Source organism: Aristolochia californica, unplaced genomic scaffold (genome assembly GCF_029961685.1).
Source record: "Aristolochia californica isolate CCGP_79_NKW_82.1479 unplaced genomic scaffold, dmAriCali1.0.hap1 SCAF_14, whole genome shotgun sequence".
NCBI lineage: Eukaryota > Viridiplantae > Streptophyta > Magnoliopsida > Piperales > Aristolochiaceae > Aristolochia > Aristolochia californica.
Window position 1 is genome coordinate 7,300,861 of NW_027181815.1, and position 24,234 is coordinate 7,325,094.

The 24,234-nt window shown below is 38.0% G+C and overlaps 2 protein-coding genes across 2 annotated transcripts; one reads left to right on the forward strand and one right to left on the reverse strand.

Annotated features, from left to right (window-relative positions):
* Positions 1-107: 107 nt before the first annotated feature.
* On the reverse strand, positions 108-9,059 carry LOC137950664 (glucosamine inositolphosphorylceramide transferase 1-like). The gene is made up of 4 exons (XM_068797249.1): positions 8,435-9,059; positions 8,183-8,305; positions 2,153-2,320; positions 108-2,014 (listed from the first exon to the last, which is right to left on the reverse strand). Exons 1-4 carry the CDS (start codon positions 8,729-8,731, stop codon positions 320-322), a joined length of 2,283 nt encoding a protein of 760 aa, XP_068653350.1. The 5' UTR covers positions 8,732-9,059; the 3' UTR covers positions 108-319.
* Positions 9,060-11,957: 2,898 nt separating this feature from the next.
* Positions 11,958-22,322, forward strand: LOC137950662 (transcriptional repressor ILP1-like). Its single transcript, XM_068797247.1, has 7 exons — positions 11,958-13,204; positions 14,508-14,675; positions 17,735-18,399; positions 18,692-18,974; positions 19,289-19,578; positions 20,035-20,787; positions 21,986-22,322. Exons 1-6 carry the CDS (start codon positions 12,026-12,028, stop codon positions 20,228-20,230), a joined length of 2,781 nt encoding a protein of 926 aa, XP_068653348.1. The 5' UTR covers positions 11,958-12,025; the 3' UTR covers positions 20,231-20,787; positions 21,986-22,322.
* Positions 22,323-24,234: the final 1,912 nt, after the last annotated feature.

Below are 24,234 nucleotides of genomic sequence, written 5' to 3' on the forward strand. Positions count from 1 at the left end.
TCAACAACTCAAGGGCACAGTTGCTTAGCCACTGCAAATGATTACAGTTTCTCCTCTCCATCAAACACACGACCTGCTCAGGAAAAAACAATTGATTCTGACAAGAGTAAAGGAAAGAGAACATTACACTATCTTAATGTACATGATTCACTGACAACGTTAATAGAACCCCAAAACCCAAAATTACAGTTTACACCAACAATCACAAGAAGGCATTAAAAACAAGGTCAATTTAGACGAGAAAATGAGTCGGTATCCAGTGAGTAACGGTTAAAAAAAAAGAGAGGAACCAAAAAAAAAAAAAAAAAAACACCAAGTACTATACATCCCAACCATCACCACGTCCATCAAATTCCCATTTTCGGCTAGCTAAATTCCCATAAATCTCTGAGAACTTAACCAAGCAGTTACTTCTTATCTGATAATGCACCTGAGTATTCCGACTAATAGCCACTCCAGAGAACTTTGAAGTATCAATAGCCCATGCAGGCTTCACATACTCCACTGTCCTTGATGAACTCCCATTTGCATACAAGAAATTCAAGAGCACATCCTCACAATTGAAGTACTTATCAACTAGCTCTCTTCCCTTCCTTGCTTCATCACTCCAGTACCTCTTAAATGCCAATTTGCTGTCAATAAATGCTGCACCAGTCAATATCATGTTATATCCTCTACGTGTCCTGGCATACTTCTCATCCCTATACTTCAAGGGGCTACCATCAATAAGGCGGGGGTAAAACCCAACAATCCGATCTGGATGCTCTCTCCAAACCCGAAACCCACGTTCTACATCATCACATGTCATCATTATGTCATCATCAAGCTCAAGAACCCCACGGGTCTTAATCAATGGATCAATCTTGAAACGGTTGTTCAAAGAGTTCTTTTCCTCCACTCTGATCCTGATGGGAACCACTGAGTCCAAGTCGCTAAGTTCAGGAGGTTGGCCTTTGTTCCACACCACCACAATTTCCCCCACAGAAGAGCACCTCGAGTAGTGTTTCACATACATTTTCAGGTTCCACAAACGAGCTTCATAAGTCATAGTCAGAAGCGTAAACTGAGAGTACTGGCCCTTGAAGGGATATGCTTCCTCTGCTCCATTTCCTCCATAGATATACCCAACCCCTTTGCACATTAGTACGACTCCAATAATAAAAAATAAAGCCAAAACTGATCCTCCTGCACATGTGTTAAGCTTCAGCTTCATTCTCCCACGAACGGAAGAGCTCAACCTGTGTAAACGGGAATAAAACCGTCTAAGTTTTGAAGACAACAACATAGATCGGTCACGCTCCCATGCTGTCAAGGAGTCACTTCTCTTCTCCAAGCCAGAAAGGCACCAGTTGAGAGGTAAGATGCACTTCACAGCGCCCACAAGTAGACCAACCAAAACAACCAACAAAACCACTGCTGCAAGTGAAGAAGATCCCAACATAAATCTGTGAAAAGGATCACCCGATGGAACCCGGTCCCCATCCATTACAGCAACCCACTCACCTGACCTCAACTGTTGTGCATCCAAATGATGGTACCGAGCCCCGTTCCAAGAATTTCTGCCTTTTTCAGGTTCATCCATACCTAGCTGGACCTCAACTTCCTTGTATTCATCCTTACTCAGAACCTCTACTTTGAAAACACGAACCCTCCTTCCATATGTTTCACCACAATCCTGACCCACTCGGTAGAGGTCTCCATTATAGACAAATGGGCGGCCTCCATTTCGAGCCCCCAAACTCCTGTCAATGTTGTAGATGGGATTCTGCATGTGGGGTTTCCAAGGACCAAGAGGAGAAGTGCTGTGCCAGATTTCAAGTTCACCATTCTTTTTGGTGCCAAACCCACTGAAATCTGAACCAAAGAGCCAATAATTTCCACCATGATTTATAATAAAGGAATCTATAAGAGGTTTCTTTAGGATAACCCTATCAAGAGTCCACTGTAAGGGAAAATTCAGTGCCCGATAGAGACGAAGATCCCCCTTCTGACTGCTCTCTGGCATCATGTATATCTGGATAAACAAAATGCAGAAGTGATAAGAGTATTTACAATGTATTTACAAAGAGGCAAAAAAAAAAAGATAAATGTTTGAAAGAGGAAAAAATTCATTTCCACAGTGGAAGCATCTAAAATGTAAAATTTAATTTACTTGGTCAAGATAGCGAAACACAAATGGGTAGGAAAGATGCCACTCCTCGTCCAAAGCTATACCAAGGTGCTGCCAGGTAACACCCTCGTCATTGCTTCTTGCAACACCAATGTCCCCTTGCAGAGTGACCGAATTCTTGGTTTCAAAGAACAGATACAGAACATCATCCTGAAAAGGCAGTGTAAGGCCTCAAAAATGAAAGCAACACAGTTCCTCCTTTTGTAATGATTACGAAAGTAATGCTGTTAAATCAAAACAAATTTGGTTTTTTCACACAAAGACACAAAATCAACTGCAAAGTAGAGACAGAAAAACAATGAAGAGAAACAATAATTATCAGACAACTTTTAACAAAATGATTGGTTCAATTAAGAAGCACATATTAAACAAAAAAGTAAAAAACATGTTGCAGCTATGATAGATAGGGTAAAAAAAATACAACAGTATATTAAAAATGCAGCCCATCCTTTCATATTTTATCTCGATACCATCTTGCAAAGATATCTAACAAAGTAATCACCTCCAAAAAATAATAACTTTATGTAGTGCCCAATCATTTCGTTTGATGGCGTAGTATTTAGTTTTTCAGAATAAAGTAATAAGCATTAAAAGTAAACTATGTACACCTAAATAACTGAATGAAAAAAATGTGATGCGTGGTGTACCTTATTTTTATTTTTCTAATGAAGGTAAATATATGTAGGGGTTCTTATTTACATCCATATACATGTGAACCGCATGTCCAAGAGATTCTTTATAATACAGAAAGAGGAGCAGTTATTAACCTGAGGGTGTTCTCCTTCTCAGCATCCATTCATTACCTGGTTTCATAAACAATTTCATGATTTTCTTGATAATCCTTTTATTCTGTCCTTACCTTGTCTTCCATATCTCATAGAAGATGCAGTAAAAAATTTCACTTGCATCAGCATTGTAAACTAAAAGCCCTCTAAAAGAATAAAATGGACATCCCAAAGGTCAATGTGCAGTCATGACAGAATTTTATCCTTTTATTTAAGTCAAAAAGTCATCTGAACAAGAGACCTATATTATCTTCAATATTAGTTTAACACACAAACATTAGATCTTTAACATTAATTTAACACAAACACTAGAAATCTTGCCTGCAAGACACCATACTAAAAAAACCTCAGGGTGGCCATTAAACCAAAGACTCGAGCACTAGATCTTCTTTTCCTTGAAGAAGTTGAGAAAAATATATCATTAACAGAAACTCCCGAGTGAGAAAATTACCTGGGAGAGACCAAGAATGGGGCCTAAAAAAGAAATATGAAAAAGTAAAAGCAAAACTAAAAATGGGCAGGCTGAGATGTCTAGACTTGAATCTGTTGACCCAAAAAACGACACATTTTTCTCTTAATGATGGTATAACTTGATACAATTCTGACAGTAAATCAATTTTGTGACAGAAATTAGTTATCGGTGGGTCAAACAAGCTATAAAGTTACCCCATAGAACTGAAGCATAACCTCTTGTTCTAATTGCCACACAGGAGGGTATGACTCACATGGCCAACAGGTGTGCAACACTGCAATTTGTTCCAAGAAACCCTTGACCCTTGGGCTTACAGCAGCAGTTACATTCCCTCATAATTTAGATTATTTTACTTAATCCAAAGGGGTCATGATAACTAAACCAATAACTTTGTCAGAGATTTAAACCAGCACAAAAAATTCACATGGAAAGATTAATAAAGCTGATAAAAGAATAAAACACTAGATTCCAGTGAAGAAATAAATTATTCAGTTTTTCTAAGGCATCATAATTTGCAAAAATACCACAACAGAAACCAAGAGATATAAAGAAAGCACTTTTCTACAGATTATCATAAAGGCCATTCAATTTATGAGACGATGTAGAGTGACATCAATTTTAAAATGTTTTTATTACTTAGCTTAAGTTTGCTATGAAAACAACCAAAATCCCAGCTTGTAAGCCATGTTATTTCATGCACTTGATTTAAGTTAGAAATGTTTAATCACAAAAATTTGGCACTCCTTTTCACCATAACCTTGTTCTATTTTTTCCTTTCTGAATGTTGATTATACACACCCCTGCATGAGACCTGAACCCAAGATTTCAACACTAGAAGCTTCACCATGTGGCCCTGACTTCATAAATCAGGCAATTGCTTCTATCTTGTCTTTTTCTGCCTTTTACTTCACTTGGACAAGTATGCAACAATTAAACTGCATGTAATCTTTCTAGTCTTACAATTTGATTAACTGCAATAAAGTAGTCTTTATGTGTTATTTGCCCATTCCTTTTGCACAACAGTAAAGGGAGAGAACTGAACCAGACAAAATAAAAACTACCATCAGAACCCCTAGTAGTTAAGTCCAAGCTAACTGGTAAAATATTGGTTAGAATATAATATTAGCAAAAAGAAATTATCATTTCTATGCCAGGTAGCAAAGGGCTTCAAGGACTTATAACAAAATAAGAAAAACTGATTCTTAACTACATGGAGCATATAGAACAAAGAACCCCAAGTAGATAGAAAAAAAATTATGATATTTCCTAACAGCCTACTCCTGTTGATACCCAAATAATCAACCAAGGGAGTACAAGAATTATCTTGTTAGTAGGACATCCAACCAAGGCAAACTATAGAAATAAAATTTAAGAGGAAGAAACTGTGAAATTCTGCCTTAAGATTCCACTTAGCGGGAAACAATGAACACGTAAGCAGAATAAGAACACATGATCCAGTAATAGTGTACATATTGTCCAAATACCCAATATATCTTGTCATCGCCGGTTACTCGTTTTACTCTACATGCTAAAAAGCCCCACCCCCCACCCCATACAAACTGGAGATAGATTCAGTAAACTCTCTCATGCCAAGTAGTACTGAAGACAAATGAAAATAGTTACCTACCAAGCAACAAAAGACCAGTCAACCTAGCTAGCTATCTCAGAGAACAAATAATCAGTCAAGTTCTTGACATTGGTTTCACATTCTAACAGGAGGAAAGAACAAGATATAAGAAAACCTGGATTCAGTATCTTAACAATTTTGACCATGTAGTTATGACTTAGCCAACTGCATATAATAGCTCCGAACATTAAATTTAACTAATTACGTATGTACATACTAGCCCTTCACTTATTGGTCACTTTCGTTTTTTTGAAAAAGATGTATATATATAAACAAGAAAATAAATTACAAAGAGGGGAGCATCTCCCTGACAACCAGGGATTGTAGGGTAGCTCCGTTTTTAGCAAGCGCATCGGTTGCCGAATTTGTGGATCTCGGAATGTGAGACCAAATACAAGATAATAATTTTCAATAATCTCCCAAAAAATATCCCAATGACGCCACGGGGGAAGGGATGTACGCTCGCACCATCCAATGACCACCTTCGAGTCCCCTTCAATATGGAGGGGACCTGTGCACTTATCTTGGAAAACACGAAGCCCATTGAGGAGACCGTGAAGCTCCGCCAACGTAGAGTCTATGATTCCTAAAGGGACGGCATATGAGTAAAGTTGGTTACCTAGGTGGTCCGAGATAACCCCGCCGAATCCTGAGAGTCCGGGATTACCCAGAGAAGAATCATCAAAATTCAACTTAAGGTAACCAGGATCAGGAGGGGTCCATTCCTGCATAGTCCGGACTTTTGTCCTTAAGTGCATCCTAGCCAAATTAAACCAGTTCTCAAGGATAGGAGTCCCCACAAATGAGGAGAAGGACTTATTGGTCACTTTCAGTGTTTACTGACAGCAGATCTTGCAAAATGATACCACAAACAAGTTGCCACCACTAAACATAAATAAAAATGAAATAAGAAGAGAAAAATAAGTCATTAAAATGTTTTATGCCAAGGGTAGGGTTTGAGAAACATATAATGGAGACACAACCAGTACTCTTCGCTTTTCACTTAGGCAGGATGGTGGAAAGTATTGAGAAACTAACGACAAAAAAGTAATCTTTACCCAAGATGCTGTTTCATGTTAAACCTTTGAAAGAAAACCCCGAGTAAAGTCCAGTCCAAGGCAATTGAAGCTCTTCTTATATAAGATGACATACTATCCTCATTCATCAGCACAGATTCTCACCTACCAGTTCCTCATCTTTACTAGATCTCACATCACAATCCCAGCATAATTTAAAGGGCTTGCCACAGAGAAGAAAGCATCTAAGGTGCTCACCAGATACCCTTCAGTATGTCATTAAAGATGTCTTCAACAATTGGACAAACGCTTTTAATCTCAGACTCAATTTTGATCAATTCAGCTAAGGTTATTTGGTGCATGAGAGATTTTTTATTGGAACTTGGATCAGTCATTGGTTGCACAATGGAAGTCAATTTACTTTTATGATGACCTGCCACTCTTCTCAGAGATAAATACAATAATTGTTATCAATCCACTAACAGGCGTTTTCAAAGTACCAAATGACTACATAGACGCAGAGAACGAGATTAAAGAGTTGCGCTGTTACTTTTTTTTTCTTTTGAATGTTGATTACACACACATACCTCCTGATAAGACTTGACCTCAAGATAAAGGCCCAAGCCACAGTTGCATTGTTACTTTACCATCACAAACAATAAAATATTGCACACAAGTTAAATGTTTTTTTCATTTGGCTTCCCAGAAAGAGCACAATTGGCCAGTATGGCTTGTCAATAGAAACTAGGACAGAACACAACCAACCGGGAAAAACGAAGCAATAAAATCCAAGAGGCAGGGTGACATTTCTTTTGGCATCAAGATGCAACTGCTACTAAGGATACAATGAAACTAATTATTCAGCCAAAACAAGATAGCATATCGGTCAAAAAAGACAGAGCTATTTGTCTTTCCCACCTCTCAACCCTGTTCTCCCTCTTTGACAAAAGAAAACTTGAAGAATATTCCTTCTTACGCAATACCACAACTGTAAATGTAACTCATATGAATCAGTTACTGTTAGAAGTGGGCACCAGGTCGGGTTTCACGGAGAACTCAACTTGACTTGATCCGAAAACCCCGGGTTCAGGTTTCAGGTTTCACCCCGGGGGTCGAAGATGGGCAGGGAAAAAAATCCAATGGGTTTCTGGTCGGAAACAGATTTCACCAAACCTAACCTATAGAAACGAGGCGTGGATATGAAACGGGCTAGGGACAAGGGGGGGATGGGTTAAGTTTATAGGAACGGGAGGGAGATGGATCGGGAAAACCCTTTGTTGGGCATTGAGAGGGGTGAAATGGTAAGATAAGAATCATTTCAACATCTATAGAAAAGCTTTAGTCATGGCTCTTGAAAAAGCTGAAATGAAGTGAATGAGCCATTGTTTTGGGTAGGTGTCCACAGACAAATAACCACAAATGGATTACCTTAAAGTTTCTAAATGTAAGACCCATTGCTTGAAAACATCATGTATCAGTAATACCTAGTAATCTGTCCTTTCCCTGACAAAGAGCGAGTTCAGAACAAGAAGTAAAAAGTAATAAAAGCAAATCACAGTGCCTGGAGTCATTTAATAAAAAAAAACCTCAGTGTGTGTAGCAGTTAACAGAACTTCATCTAGAATGTCCAACCGCTAAATAAAGTAGACCGAAGGGTTAGAATTGTTACACAAAAACACATCAGTTGACAATAAAGTTTTATGAATCTTTAAAAGCACCCCATCTGATCTCCGGAATGGAACAGCTAGACCAACCAAATTACAACCGATTTGAGGACCACTTGCACATGTTCTTCGAAGCAAGGAAGACTGAGAAACAGAAAGGTGTATCTCAAAAGAAAGAAAATGAAGGCCAAAGCCTTCAACATAAGCCTGTCAGATAAAATTATGAATGCGATCAATCAAGTCAATGCAAGGTGACACCCTACCTAGAAAGAACTGGTAAATTAACTTCTGTAAAAAGACCTAAAATACCGTAACTTTATCGCAGAAGTTACTTTCAAGAAATGTTAAATAGTAACTCTATACACGAAGAACAACACAAAATCACAAGACTATTCAAGGAGCAAAATATTTAAAATGAAAATAATTTGAAATTCTATGAGAAACTGACCTCAACGAAGAGAAAGGGATCAGCGACAAAATTGCTCGGAAAACCAGCATCTGATGACGTAGCACAAGTGATAACCGGATTAGCGACAGGCCAAGCCGCACTCTCGTCTTTCCAAAAAAATTTCTGTACATACAAATCCCACCGACAACAAATAAGAGAAATTCCGAAAAGAAAAATCAAACATGGTCGAAAATGGAAAACGAAAATAGTCAAGATTCAGAAGAGATAAGAAACAAGAAACTAAACACTTACAGATTCTATGGGTTTGAGGTTAAACGGCGATTGACCATAAAAGATTCCAATGGCCCAGGATCCTTCATTGTCCTCCTGGCATCCGAGCAAAGATGATGACAAGCGTTCGTAAGGAGAAAAAGTGAGCCAAGCAAAGAGCGAGGCCAGTGATCCCAATACAAGAAAAGAGGCAAGAAAAAAAAGAAAAGTGGTGGAAAAGAAACAGTGGTCCCATCTCCACCGGCACCAGCACTTAAGACTCATGTCGCAGCAACTGCTGCTGCTGCCACCACTTCCGATCACAGGACTGGAACCCATCACCCGGTGCTCCCTCCAATAGTACCCTTTTCACTTCATGAGGCGCCATAGAAGAAGGATCGATGAAAGAAGAAAAAGCGAACCGGCATTTTGCATTGTTGAAAAACAAAGGAAGCACCAGAGAAAGAAACGAAGCCAACCCTCTTTCAATGTATTCTTCCCTTTTTTCGCTCCCCTTTCCTATTCTCTTTTTCTTTTATAATTTTATTATCCCTTTCCTTCCTCTTGTTCCTTCCTGGTTCCGGCTGCTTGCAAGCCTAGAAATGCTGTATCCAGGGGAGGAGGAAACAGGGAAAGATAGGAAGTGGGGGAAGCGTCGGCCCTGCAGTCATCCCTCTGAGAAAAAAAAAAAAAGTCATATAGTTGCGACAAATGCTACTTACTTATCGATACTATTTTTGTTTATTTTTTAAATTTTTTTTTAATTTGTTCCCTTTTTCCTAGCGTTTATGTCTTCGGAATTCGGAATCCAAGACTGACGAACGCCGGCGATGGTCGGTAAAAATTTTGAAGCGTAAACCCAGATGTGAGAAGCCAAACAGAAGCCATCACATTGGGTCATTGGGGGTATCTGATAAAACAAAATTGAGAGCATAACTGTTAAAATCCCATCAGGACGAAGAAATCCACAAACCGTTCTCGTCGTCTCGCTCATGGCTTCATATAAAAAAAACAAATCTTTCTGTTTCTTCAGTCCTGAAACCAATTTTAAAATTCTACGGAAGATTTCTCGTCCTGAAGCTCTCTGCCTCGTCTCTCGTCGTCAGACTCTGGTCATAAGAAACGTCCACGCTAACGTCAAATCAGATTTCAGAAGTGGGTTGGTCAAAGCTTCCCACCCTCTCGTTTTACAGAGAGCATATTCTTCTGGGCCAAGCAGACAAACCAGACCACTCTGCGTTAATGCTTTCGCCTGTTCTAAACCCTTTGATGATCAATCTTCGCTGGAAGAGAGAAAGAGATGCATCTGTAGGGGTTTAATAATCAATTAGAGGCTTTTGTTTGCTTTGCCATTGGCGTTATTCTTCTTTTTTCAGATGGTTGGTATGGGTGAGGATAGGATCATGCACTTGTTTATCTATTTCTCACCAAGTGTTTGAATTATTATATGATTAGGAAGGTTCTATGAAGTTGAGTTAGGCAAAGTAGAGGATTACTCTCAAGGTTTGGCAACTTACAACATAGGGGTTTTGAGTATTAGGGTTTGTTTGGAATCCTGTGGAAAAGAAAATGATAATTTGATCACTATTATTTAAAAAAAAATTATTAAAAATGATAATTTGATCATTACCTCATTTTCATTAACTATTTTTAAAAAAAAATAATGGTCAAAATCTCATTTTAATTTATTTTTTATGGGTTCCAACCAGACCTTTTATATCCTTAGTCTTTATTTACATTAGACATAGGAAAATACAAGAGGCAAGTTTAAGCTCTTGACATAACACATCCTCTTGGAAATCAAGATTAATCTGATCGAGTCTCGGGTTGACAAAGTTGAGTAACCAAGGTTTTAGTGGCAAAATGCGATTATTCATAGTAAATTAATAATGTTAATAATTTAATGATAATCTTAATACGTATTGTACACATTTTCAGCTACAAAATATGAACTAAAGGAAATAAAAAAAAAATGTTGCAAAAATCTTTCTTGAAGAAAAACTCACGATACCAATATTGCCAAAAAAATCATATTTTTTAAATTTCATGTAACTTTCTTCAACCTAAAATAAGAAAATGAAAATATACTACTATAAAGGTATGTTTGGAACTCTATGGAAAAATGAAGAAAAAAATGAGAATTTGACTATTAATGTTTCCAAAAATAGTTAACGAGTGAAGAATTTTATCATTATCTCATTTTCACTGACTATTTATGGGAATAATTGTTGATTTTCATGACTCCATTGATTTAGCTCATGGAAAAAAAGGGAAAGACACCTATTGGGATAAAACTGGAGGAAAAGAGGTTATAGATTTACTGTCCTAACCTTCTCCCTAAAGCTCAATTTATAAATTATTAATTATAAAATATTATAATAATACTCCTGGAACTTTAACATAATTACATTAATGTTATCTATATAAAATGACTATTTATTTACCATCTTATCATTGTATGAGTTTGTGGGCCTTTTCATTTGTTTACGAACCTTGAACCCATCTTTTACATTTCTTGGATGTGTAGGCCTTTTTGGTCTTATGGGTTCGAACTCATCTTCCACCCCCCTCTCGAACTAGGGGTGAGAGAACATCATGAACTCCCACTTTGCTGCAAATGACGGTGTATAGGATTTTATTGCATAAAATGACAATCCTCCGTATCTTCCAACAATAATAATGGTCAATTTTTTATTTTGTTTTTTATTTTTTTTGGGTTCCAAATAGACCCTAAGGGCATGTTTGAAACCCACAAAAAACAAAACAAGATAAAATCAAAGGGGAAATAAAGTTATTTTTTGTTGTTTGGCACAAAAAAATCATCGAGATAAAAGAAAATAAGAGAGGAAATTTTGGGTAGAAAATAAAAAAAATCTTGAGAGAAAATCTTTTTCATTAAAATATTTAAATATTACTATTTTTTTTCTTTTTTTTTCTCACATGTATCTAAACAAGAAAAAACTATATTTCCCTTCTATTTTCTCTTTCATTTTTCATGGGAATCCAAACAAGAGAAACAAAACCTCTTGTCTGTGTTCCAAACTCAGCCTAAGAGAATACCAAGATCGGTAAAATAACAATGGAAAAAACACTTTTGATTGTGTAACTCTTCTAACCTTTGCCATCAATAGATGAACTTCTTCTTCTTATATATATCACTCTATTTGTCTAATCCTTATTTACATCCTATAATCATGTCACAATCTTACTTAATTTTGTTTCACTAATATTTTTCATGTTTATTACAGCTTTAATTTATTTTTGCAATAACTTCTCCCAAATTTCAATTTAATGTTTAATTAAAAAATTAATTAAATATTTATTTACTTTTTTAAAACTATAATTTAATTTACTATTTAATTACTTATACTTTTAAATTTTGATTTATTATTTAATGTTCTACACAATTTTACTTTAAAAGCTGTTTTTTACCTGTGACGTGTAGGTGAACTTTAGCAAATTTTCTTACCGGTTCATGTTTCTGTCCAAGGGGCCACAGTCGGTTTTTAAACGTGCGAGGAAACAGGTTTTTCAGTCTCTTGGAGCTCCGCGCTTCGATCGTCGATTCTCGATACCCTTTTCTTTCTCGCTTCTGCGTTACAGTCGTGGTCTTAAATTTTAGGGCTTGCTACTATGAGCAGCCGAGCGAAGAACTTCCGGCGCCGCGTTGGGGACGATGAGGACGACGACGGGGGAAATGCTGGTGCTAACAACGGTGCTGGAGCTTCGAAGACTAAAGAGAAGGACGCGCTTGCGAAACCGAAAAAGGCCCAGCCTCCTAAAGCTTCGAAGCTCCTCAGCTTTGCCGAGGATGAAGATGATGACTCACCTACCACCTCCACTCGGCGGTCCAAATCTGATCGTGACAAGCAAAAGTCGATATCTCGACTCGACAAAACAGGTTCTTCAGCTCACAAACTCACCTCCTCTAGAGACCGTGTACCCTCTTCTGTTTCCGCGCCTTCGATTCCCTCCAATGTCCAGCCTCAAGCTGGCGAATATACAATAGAAAGGCTCCGCGAGTTGCAGAAGAACACGCGCACCCTTGCGAGTTCCAAAACCACGGAGCCAAAAACTCATGTAGAGCCCGTTGTTGTCTTGAAGGGCCTAATTAAGCCCGTCGGACCGCAGCCACCACTGTTTCCACCGGAAGAGGAGGAGGAAGATGATAGCACTAAGAGGGTGGATCCTGAATTTCAGAAAGACAAGGATGAGGCTGAGTACCGGTTATCTAGCATGGGCATTGGGAAAATACAGAAGGATTCTTCTGATTCTTCTATTCCTGATCGAGCAACGATAGATGCAATTAGGGCAAAGCGTGAGCGGCTACGTCAGGCTAGGGCTGCTCCCGACTATATCTCCTTGGATGCGAGGGGCGGTGCTTTGCGTGACGACGAGGGGGATTTCCATGGCAGGATTGCCCTCCTTGGTGAAAAACCTGATGACCAGGGTGCAAAAGGTGTTTTCGAGAGTATTGATGAGGGGCCAGTTATCGAGGTTAGTGGGAAACTGAATGAGCGACTCGGGATGGAGGGTGATGAGTACGAGGATGAGGACGAGAAGTGGGAGGAAGAGCAGTTCAGGAAGGGTTTGGGTAAAAGAATGGACGACGCTCCAAAGAGTAATGGTGTTCCGGCTGTTGGCCCGGTGGAGCCACCAAATGTATCGGTGTATCCAAGTGGTGTGTATCCGTCAGCATCAAGTTCATCCGTTGTGGCTGTGGGGGTTACAAGAAGTGTGGAGGTTATGTCTATACATCAGCAGGCTGAGGTTGCGACACGAGCTTTGCAGGAGAACTTTGAGAGGATTAAGGTACCTTTAACTACTGAGAGCTAAAATTTTGCACCTACCGATGGTCTTAGTCAAGAAACTGATGCTTGAGTCTTGATTCCCATGTTTATTTTGGTACATATTCTGCTAGATGACTTAAGCTATTTCTATTCAGGTTTTAGAGGCTACGTTCTGTGCTGGAAGCATAGGTCAGGTGCACAGTATTTGGATCTCTCATATGTTTCATGACACAATATAAAGATCATTGGAATGAAAAATATCAAATTTCATAACAGTATATTAGAAATATTTGTTCTGGAAGTCGTTGCGCATGGTATAAGAAAAGGGTCAGCTCTCAGAATGAGAAATATCAAATTTAGTAACAGTATATCGGAAAGATCTGTTGTGGAAGGTGTTGTGCGTGGTGTCTTATGCACAATTGGGACTACTAGCAAGAGATGTTCTGAAGGGTGTCTTTGACTTTTTTTGTTCTACACTTGCAGAGTTGTATTTGAATTCGAAAGATGCAGTGACACCTGGGTAGAAAGCGGTATAAAGTAATTTTCCTGGGATAGGATGCACATTATTTAACTACGGTTACCCGACCTCTTTTGGCCCACTTTGCAGATCATATAAAACATTTTTCTTACCCGTACTATTGTAGCCAGAATTGTGATTCAAACTATGCTGCACCTTGGTGAATTTGGAAGTGGTATTCTCCTCTTGTTAAAACCAAAGAGCATGCGTGTGAAGGACTAAAAATAATGTCTTCTCTCTTCTCCGTTATATGAGTAGTCTAGGTAGGATGCCGAAAACTGAATCAAGGATGTTAGAATTTATGAGTAGGGCACATCAGGGTCTCTAGTGTGAGTTCCCAGACCCAAGTCTCACCAGGTGTGTGGGGTTCAACTTTCAAAAAAAGGGAAGTCAATTTTATCAGTCCTTAAATTTTGTTTTAAAAGTCCCATTAGAAATTGTCAGGTATGTGGAAATTAATTTCATCCTTAATGTTTATAGGAAATTCGTACATTAGAATTAATGTTTGTACTGAAAGTTAATTGCATTGCATGTTATATTGATATAATCAGGGTCAGAGAAATTATTATATCCTATTCAGCTGGGGTAAAAACATACTTCTTCTAGCTAGTTGGATCATATTTGTTACGTTTATTAGAAATTTTATGTTTGTTATAGATTCAGAACTTCTGCTTGTTTGTTCCACTGCATGTTTTTGTTGAAAATGGAGAGTTTTGCTCGGAAAATGAAGTTTTCTTGTTTTGCTGTTTCATCTTGAATAAGCTTAAACTTTGCCATGTTTATCAACTAATTTTTGTTTGATAACCAGGGAACTCATGGCAGAACTGTGTCTTCTATCAATGCAACAAATATGAAATTAACTGAATCATTGAAAAGTATAGATGACTTTGAGAGATTCCTATCAGATGCTAAAGAGAGGTACAAATTTATGTACGAGCTCCGTGACTATGTTCATGTCTTATGTCAATTTCTGCAGGTATGTCAATTTGTTATGGGTTATTTTGATTAGCTTTTAGGTTCCTACATAATTGATGCATTTAAGACAATGAATTATTGTTTTTATTTTCTTTGTGGACATTTCGTTGAGACTTATATCAAGTAAAACTTAGATATTCTCATTCATGCTTCAAAGTGCATCCCACCATTTTTGTATGCACAGTGTCATGACATTCTTTGTATCCCACCATAGTTGTTTTACGATGAGTTTGAAGGAGACCTTTTGAACTTATCAAACTTGAGTTAAATAGATGATAATTCTAGCAATCATTCTTGGACTCTGGTTGCTGATAAAATTGCAGCCATTGTTTTAAATGTATTAGCTCAAATTGAAATATTTAGATATTATGACCTTGGAAAGGATGGAAAAAGGTTAATCATTCAAATTGAAGCAAATTACGTGAGGAAAAACATTTTGAAAATAGGTTGGAATCAGAATCGGGCAATAGTTGGCCTGAGTTTGCTTGAATAATCCAAATTGAAGCAAGTTTACTGAGTTCGTCTCTGTTTTGTATAAATATTTCATTTATAGGATTTCTAAAAATCAAGTTCAAAATTTTATGTATATAAGCAAGTGTTATAAAACCTGGACCGAACTGGCTCGACCGGTTGAATCAGGGATCAACTGGACCTAGGCCCTTCACCAGGTCACCTATCTGTTAGACCCAAAATTGGGTAAAAACATGGTCGACCAGGTCGATTTGCTGGGCTGAGCTTGCTGATCCTGCCTGGTTGGCTGAGTTGCTTGACACACAGCAGAGGGGGGTTCTTTTCCAAAAAAAAAAAAAAAAAAAACGATGGAGGAGGGGGCATAGCCCCAGACCCCCTCCCATTTGCAGAGCAGGGGAAGCTTACCTTCCCCCATGTGATTTTTTTTTTTTATTCTTTTGAAAAATATGACGCCATGATGATATCATCTTTGGTCAGCCTGTGGTTAAACCTAGTTGATCTGGATTCAACGAGGCGTGGTAACCTTTTTTTAGAAAGTGAGATAATTAACTTAAAATTACCACATAAATAAAAAAACAAGGGTAAATAAAATTAATCCAATCTCGATCAAGGGGCTCTCAGAAAAGTCCTGGGAGTTGGCGTGCTCTTTTGCAAGGCAGTCGGCAGTAGAGCTTCCCTACCTTGGTGTGGCGCCATGAAACTGAAAGATTCTGAGCCCTATCCATAATCTCCTCAACAAATTGAAAGAATCTCCAAGGAGGGCTAGTCTCACTATTCAACCAGGTTATGACAGTATAAGAATCACCTTCAGCCATGAGTGGAGAAAGGTTTTTTTCTACAGCAGTATGGATTCCTGTAGTAATGCTTGGACTTCAGCATGGAGTCACTAATACCAAGAGGACCAAGGTAAGAGAGAAATTGGTTGCCGGAGTGGTCTTGGATGATTCCACCAAAACCTGCAGGTCCTGAACCCTGCCATCAAAGTTCAGTTTGAAGGTACCACTTGTAGGGGAGGCCCATGGGGTGAGGGCAAGCAGTCCAAAAGGTCTGTTCTACACCAGAGACAATTGAGTCTCGGTTGCTGGGCCCTCATTGGTAGGGTTTTTTAATATTGATTTAACCAGTGGTTATATATCAATCCATATTTTAAACTAATGGCTGTTTGGAGGTCTGGGTTACTTAAAATCAAACGTCAATGATAGCTTTGGATGAACTGGAGACCAGCTAGGGGTGGTGATGTGATTATGACTGTGATGAAGATATTCGTTGGTATAGTCTTAGACACTTTGTAATTCCATTGGATTGGAGTAGAGGTTCCTCCTGTTGCATCTTGGGGTCTAATCCAGTTATTTTACTAGTTCTTTTCTTGTGAAAGAAAATTCAGCACTTGTCATTAGCAAGCTTCTGGTCCCCCCTTCTCATGCGTCCTCTAGATACCTGATTGAGATTGATGTAATGCAGCCCTTGGATCCCAACTCCTTTAAAGTGCCAATCACTTAGGTTATTCTTTGGCTATTACTTGAGTTGCCGAAACAACATGTTGTTTTGGTGGCTTCTTTTCCCTGGGATAATATTGCTCATTTTGTATCTTTGTTGCATTAATCTTTTTTTCCCTGTATATTCTTTTATTTCCTGAGAGGCCTGTAGTCTTTTTTTCCCCTGTATATTCTTTTATTTCCTGAGAGAACTTATAGTCTTTTTTTTTTCTCTTAATAATTTTTTTTGCTCACTGTCATCAAAAAAGAAAAAAAGGAAGTCTAGAGTTTCATCACCAAAGTAGTTGCTCCATTGAAAGAAATTTCTTCTAAGGCATCTTTTTGCTTACTCAAAGCAGTAAATGAGGCCTTTGGCTCACTAGTCACGTGTTTGTGTGTGTGTGTGTGTGTTCTAAATCATAGGATTATCTCTGATACCCTATGATGCAATTTATGTGAAAAGATATTGCTTTTACTTATAATTACTTTCAGTGCATTCTTCTTGAGATTTGCCATTTATTCTTGAATAATTTTGTTAATCTGGTTTTTTTTTATTCCTGGTTTGATGGATTGAAGGAAAAGAAGTCAACCATAACAACCTTTAAAAAGATGTGTAGTAAGTGTTACATCTGGGTCCCATGTAGTAGGTGACAACGAAATGAGAGAGAGAAAGAGGAATAGGAGAGGGAGAGAGCGAAAAAAAGTGGAAAGGGAGTCTAGAACTCAATAATTTTTTTTATTAAGAACGAAAAATAAAGGCTATCTAGTATTAACCTAAAATTAAGACTACACTTTCCATCTGGTGGTATATTCTTGTACAGCAAGACTTTTTACCATCTCATTACTGTTTAACTTCACAGGAAAAACTTATGAGATGATATGTTGAAAAGAAAAGTGTATATGCAATATGATACTTCAATAATCCCCTTATTTTTCTACTTCATAATTATATCACTTTTCTTCCTTTACCTGTTCTGCATATTATTCTCTTTAATTCTTGTCACTAGAGTCTAAATTCTTCTCAAGAAATTCCATTTGCTATGTTTTCCTTTTGTGAGTAAGTTCTCAAGTTTTGCAATAATGATGCCAGTGAAATATCTCTCATTGCATTCAGGATAAGGCTCCATACATTGAAGAACTTGAAGAGGAAATGCAGAAACTTCATGAAGATCGTGCATCTGCTATCGTTGAAAGGCGACTTGCTTTTGATAAAGATGATTTGGCTGAAGTGGAAACGGCTGTAAATTCAGCCAAGTCTGTTCTTAGTAAAGGTAATAGTGGGGCTGCTGCTGCTATGGCAGCACAAGCTGCATTAGCTTCAGTGAGAGAGCTTTCAAATTTACCTTGCCAACTTGATGAGTTTGGTAGGGATCTGAACCTGAAAAGGCGAAATGATTTGGTTAGAAAGGCTGAGATGAGGAAACACAGGCAAGCTCGATTGGAGTCCAAGAAGAGGCTTGCGTTTACGAATGGAAATGATCAAAGTATTGAAGGAGAGTTGAGCTCTGATGAGAGTGATAGTGAGATAAATGCTTATAAGTCTCGGTGGAAAGAGTTGGTTCATACTGCACAGCAGGTTTTCAGTAATGCAGATGATAAATTTGCAAAGCTCTCCCTTGTAAAAGAAAGATTTTCAGATTGGAAGAAGTACGACATGAGGAGCTACAGTGATGTTTACATGCCATTAAGTGCCCCTGCAATATTCTCCCCTTACGTACGCTTGGAGCTTCTGATGTGGGACCCACTTTATGAAGATGCTGATTTTTATAATATGCAATGGTAAAACATCTTGTTGGCATATGTAGTTTTATGTTTTAACAAAGTCATATGGAGAGTTCGTCTTTCTGTAGTTAAAACTTTGATGGTGGCAACTCTATAAAGAAAGGTCGACATGTCAGCTGAAAGGAGCAGCCCACAGTATTTGCTATTTTAGTTTGAATAAAAAGATGTGGTTGTTGGAAGTTTATGTTGAATTGCTCCAAGTGTATTCTTAACTGTTTCTCTACTACGTTGGTTTTGTAAATTAGATTTTTGGAGGCGTGTTAAATCAATTATTTCTTCCTATTTTTAGGCATTCTCTACTGTTTGATTACGGTTTACCCGCAAATCAAAGTGACTTTAGTCCTGACGATGCTGATGCAAATCTTGTTCCTGAACTCGTGGAGAAGGTCGCTCTTCCTATTTTGCATCACGACATCGCTCACTGTTGGGACATTCTCAGCACAAGTCGGACTAAACATGCAGTTTCTGCCACCAACTTGGTCATTAGCTATGTTCCTGCTGCCAGTGAAGCCCTTCGGGATTTGTTGGCTGCTATCCGTGCCCGTCTTGCCGATGCAGTGTCAAATGCAGTTGTATGTTTTCTGCTGAATTCATGTCTATTTTTCCTGTCAAGTGTTAGTTTGTTTTACAGATTTTTGTTTTGAAGTTTTTGTGCTTTGCTAAACACATAGAATTTCCATGGGAATGTGTAATCACAAAAACATGTGTATCAAATGCAATTAACTGTCATTCACAGATCAAGGTCAGGTATTGGTGATGATTCATTTTTGGTTCATTTGGGCTCATATTGCCAACCCATTATGAATCACTAAAAAGTTTTTTGTTGGTACTTGATTTCTCATGTGCAGTTCCTGTGATCTCATCTGCTTGTTGCTTGTCAATGTAGGTTCCAACCTGGGATACATTAATGATAAAGTCTGTGCCAGATGCTGCAAGAGTAGCTGCATATCGATTTGGGATGTCAATTCGTTTGTTGAGAAACATCTGTCAGTGGAAAGATATTTTGGCCTTACCTGTTTTGGAGCAGCTTGCGCTTGATGATCTTTTAAGTGGGAAAATATTGCCTCATGTTCAGAATATCACATCAAATGTTCATGATGCTGTAACACGAACAGAGAGGATTGTGGCATCATTATCAGGAGTTTGGTCGGGTACTAGTGTTATAGGGGAGCGGAGGTAAATAAATAATTAATGGGTATAAGGATTGTGTAGGGCTCTGTCGTTCATTATGAAGCCTAAAATGCATTTTCCCTAGAGAAAAGAAAATCAGTTTTTTTTTCGAAGAGCATATTTCTCAATTTTAGGAGGTTTTCTAAATAGTTCGAGTAACCTGTACGCTCACTGTAATACACAAGCTCGAGTTACTATCATGAGAATTTAGATACTGTTTGTGAATTCAATTGTACTTGGGTTCATGTACTCAGCTCAGCCAATAGTTTGGCTAGCTCTCTAGCTAAAGTTTGGGTGTTTCTCTAATCCCTCATTGTAAGGGTATCCTCTGCATAAGATTTTTTTTTCTTGTTTCTTTGGATTAAAATGTTGTCTTCTTTAACACGCGCACACACACACACAAAAAAGCTGTTGAAATGGATAAATGAGGGGTTGACAATGTTTTCTTATGCTGTTGTACAGCTCAAAGTTGCAGCCTTTGGTGGAATACGTAATGATCCTGGGCAAAACACTGGAGAAGAAGCATATGATGGGTGGGAGTGGGGAAGATGAGACGTATAGGCTTGCTCGTAGACTGAAGAAAATGCTCGTTGATCTCAATGAGTATGATAAAGCAAGAAACATTTTGAAGACATTTCATCTCAAGGAGGCTCTTTAGATTCTACAGTTTTCAAGTTGTTTTATATGTGCTATCTTTGGCCTCTCTTATATTATAACCTAGCTGGTGCATGGCTAATTGGAGGCCAGATTGGACTTGAAATCCGTTTTCCCCTCTGTGTAGCTTCATGAAAGGGCCCATGCTATTAGGAAGGTGGCATAGTCAAAACACTGAATAGGCTGGGAATATGGAATCTATATTTCATTTTTCAGATCATCAATTTACTTGAAGGAGCTTTCTTTCTTTTGCCACATTGATGGAATAGGAGGGAGGTGTGGACCCACCACTCATACATGCTTTTTCCATGACCCATTTGACCAGGACCATGCTCTTTCAGAAAGGCTTTATTTGATTTTTATTTCCACTTTACTGGAAAAAAAAAACACTGGCACCTATCCCTGGAAAGCCACATCTGGGAAGGCATGCACCTGGTCTCAAAAGAATTTGATGTGGCGGGAGTGTGCCTTGGTCTGGCTGTATCATTTCAAACTCCTGCAGCTCTCTGGTGCTTGTTATATCTATTCTTTTGCAAATGATGGATCTCAAGTTTCTACTTGGTAAGTATCAAAACTTTTCTTTTGTTAGTTTTTGGTCAGTGCTTCTGATCTGCTTAGATTTGGAAACCACAACTGCTTGAGCATGGTTATCATGATATTTCATGTTTCATTCTATTCAGAAATTCTAGTTTATTTAGGCCCACTTTTGTTTGAGAGAAAGGGGAGAGAAGCTGAGAAAACAAGAACAACCATTTTCTGTTGGTTAATTTTAGAGAAAGCAATTTTCTCACAGCATTTTAAGATATTCTCTCCAAATTGATAAGATGCATGGAGATGAGAAAAAAAAATCTGTAGAGTACTCTTTAGATCCTCTGAACACTGATCACTAGTCTTCATTTACATCCTGGATGAGTTTATTTGTACATGAACTGTTACACTTCTTAATACCTTTATGTTGATATGTCTGTCTCTGGGTCTATGGACAACAAGATCTTCACAGAGAGTTTAGCTGCAGTGATTATTTTCCTAGTCTAGTGAGGAAACTAATTGGTTGCGGGTGCTCCTTTCTACCTTTGCCATGGGGACAAAATTGTGAAATGACACTCATTTTTATCTCATTGTTGAAATTTAGAAATTGCACTGTTTGCCGCTTAAGTAATATTAATTTTTCTGGATTGTGATTTCTATGTTGCATAAGCTGGAATAGGCTCTGTTCTGTGCTGTTTCTTGTACTGCCATTGTTCATCTTTAAATTAGCCAATTTTTAAGTTCCTAGGCAGATATCATACCTTTTACTTCATATGTTGCTAAACCCTGTTGCTGCTGATACATGATGCACATGATCCAATGCCTTGTCAACAACCTTTTCAGAGATCCTTTTGCTGTGCAATTTGTTCTAGCTTCTTGAATTAAAAATTGTATTGTCCTGATTTCTAGTTTCCTAAATTCTATTCCATATGTTGATCCAAACACACTTTTCAACAATTTCTGAAAAAGGTCAGAAAATTGAGGGCATTTCTGCTCATGAAAACATAATCCATCCAAACCTAGTGCTTAAACTGCCAAAGTGTGCATTTGAAACTTAGGAATCATAGAAATCACATTTCTTTAATATTTCCACCCCCCCTCAAAAAAAAAAAAAAAACCCATCTTTGATGCTTGTTTAACCAGACCTTGGAACAATCTGAAACTATTGTGATTGTGGAATGACTTGGGAAATAAAAAAACTTATCCTTCTTTGGTCCTCTTGGCATTGCAGACTCGACTACGACGGAACTCTCGGACCTTCTCCACGGCCTCTGGATTTTTCAGAATCACTTCAGTGGTCCGCTCATTGTGGAAGGGGACTTGAAAGTGGTCATTGGATGGTGCTCCGCCGCCTCTTTCCCTCCATGGCGTCGTTGGCGGTTTTTTCTTGATATTATGGATCTTGTTTCCTCTATTCCCTGCTTCTGGTCTCATGTACTTAGATCAGCCAATATGGCTACAAACTCTTGTGCTAAATTGGGTCCCTCCCTTCAATCTCTTGTTGTAAGGGGATACCTCCCTTGATGTATTATCTTACTCTTTTGAAATAAAATCATCACCATTTCCAAAAAAAAGGAAATAAAAAATTTAACTATATTGATTTTGTCTTTAATCTTCCTTATTTTCTTTGTGAGGCATTAGCTCATACTCATCGGCTGATCTATGACAGCAAAATAAATTTCTGGCAGATGGATTTTGGACCTATATTTAGATTGTATCTCTTCCTGTATGGTAAAGGGTAACTAGCTAATGAGGATAGGACCTGAATTTAGTCCTCAAGACTATTTTTATCAGGCTGTCTTCACATAAACTCTAAAGTCATGTAGCAGTGTTTGGTCTATGAGTTGGAAGTAAAGACTTGTGATAGTCACTGGCCAGAAGTAAAAGGCATCTGATGGTCACTGTATTTCAAAGCATTTTGGATTACGTCTTTATCTGTATGGTATTTCATTCATCAATTAACAAATTACATAATTGGTTGTTTGTTACAATTAAGGATAGACGTTGATTCTGTTTGTTCTTGTTATTACTTTTCAGTGAAAGAACCCTCCTTGTTGAAGTTTCTCTTTACAGTTTCGTGGTATTTAGGTTTGAAATTCATGTGAAAATACAACGCCTGTATAAATGTATATCTTAACTGGGATTAAGGTTGTTAATTGCAACACCTGGCATAATTGAAGGTCAGTTGTTTCTGTATATATTGCTTGTGATCCCTGCATATAGCATCTGGTAAGCTTTACTCCGGCTGGTTCAATCATGAAACAACTGACTTGCTTGTGTTTCTTTGAGATTTTTTCTTGTTATTTGAAAATTTCTTGTTATCATGAAACCAAAGTTGTTGTTATTTATTTGATATTCGGCTGAATATCTTTATCACCACTTTTAACTCTTGACGTGCTATTAGTAATTTCTACTAGATGGTTTTGTGCTAGTGTCTTTATTTTGATGATTTTGTTGGCAAAATGAAGTGTGACCACTTGATACGTAACTAATTTGTAGTGTTGCCTGAGTACTATACTAAGACGAAGGTGCGGCTGTACATTTGGTCAATATATTTGGGAACATGACTGTGGATAATGTTTTGTTCAACAAATTTCTTCTGTTACCTGAGATGCCTATGCATACATATGTGAATATGAGTATACTCAGGGTGCACTTAAAGAAAGCCCTTATTATGGTACACTCAAGTTAAAGCTAATTTAGATATGTTAATTGTCTTTATTACAAAAGAAGATATGTTATCTGTTCAGTTTTCTTCTTTCATTGGCGGGCTTTTAATTTTTCCCCTTGTTCTGGGAGCATTTAGCTCTACTACATACCTGAAAAGTTGATTGGACCCTTGTGAAGACAAGACAAGGGTTGAAAGAATCTCAGTTAATTTATTTATCATTCTCTCTTTCAATGGATGGTTCTTCTCATCACTTTTGGGAGAATTTGGCTGACAAAATGAACACTATGATGTGGTTAGCTATTCAGTGAGAAGATCAGTAGATTGGTTCTAGTTCAGTGTTATTAAAACTCTTTTTGATTCCTTGGTGGATTTGAGGGGCAGGAGAGAAGAAAAAAAATGTGGGAGAGACCCATTTTCTTGTGTTAGTTTTGAGAGAAAGCAGTGGAAAAATGAAAGCAATAGAGACTAGTTTGAATCCTTCGTCTCCTAAAACCTAGAATATACAGACTAACAAGAAAAGTAGGAGAGAAGATTTGACTTTTCCCTCTTGATCTCTTCAAGATTCCCATCTTCCCCCCTCATCATGTGTCACAAGTTCCTCCTGTCTGTTATCTCCAATGACGATCTCTCTTCTTTGGCATATGTTTTCTGCCAGCTCCAATAAGACATGGAATGGATATGCTAGTTTTGACTTCCAGATGTGGTCAGCAGATGCTGGTGTTGACCTTCTGAGCACAAGGTCAGCAGATGCTTGAGTTCAATTCGAATCTGAGACTACTTTGATGCCTGGGTCCATGAAAAATTATTTC

Coding starts and splice junctions, on each gene's coding strand:
- LOC137950664 (XM_068797249.1), bottom strand. CDS start 8,731: ATGGGTTCCAGTCCTGTGATCGGAAGTGGTGGCAGCAGCAGCAGTTGC. Junction 2,321..8,182: donor ATCCCTTTCTCTTCGTTGAG/GTCAGTTTCTCA, acceptor CTGCCTTTTCAG/GATGATGTTCTGTATCTGTT. Junction 2,015..2,152: donor TGTTTCGCTATCTTGACCAA/GTAAATTAAATT, acceptor TTGTTTATCCAG/ATATACATGATGCCAGAGAG.
- LOC137950662 (XM_068797247.1), top strand. CDS start 12,026: ATGAGCAGCCGAGCGAAGAACTTCCGGCGCCGCGTTGGGGACGATGAG. Junction 13,205..14,507: donor AGAACTTTGAGAGGATTAAG/GTACCTTTAACT, acceptor TTTGATAACCAG/GGAACTCATGGCAGAACTGT. Junction 19,579..20,034: donor AGTGTTATAGGGGAGCGGAG/GTAAATAAATAA, acceptor GCTGTTGTACAG/CTCAAAGTTGCAGCCTTTGG.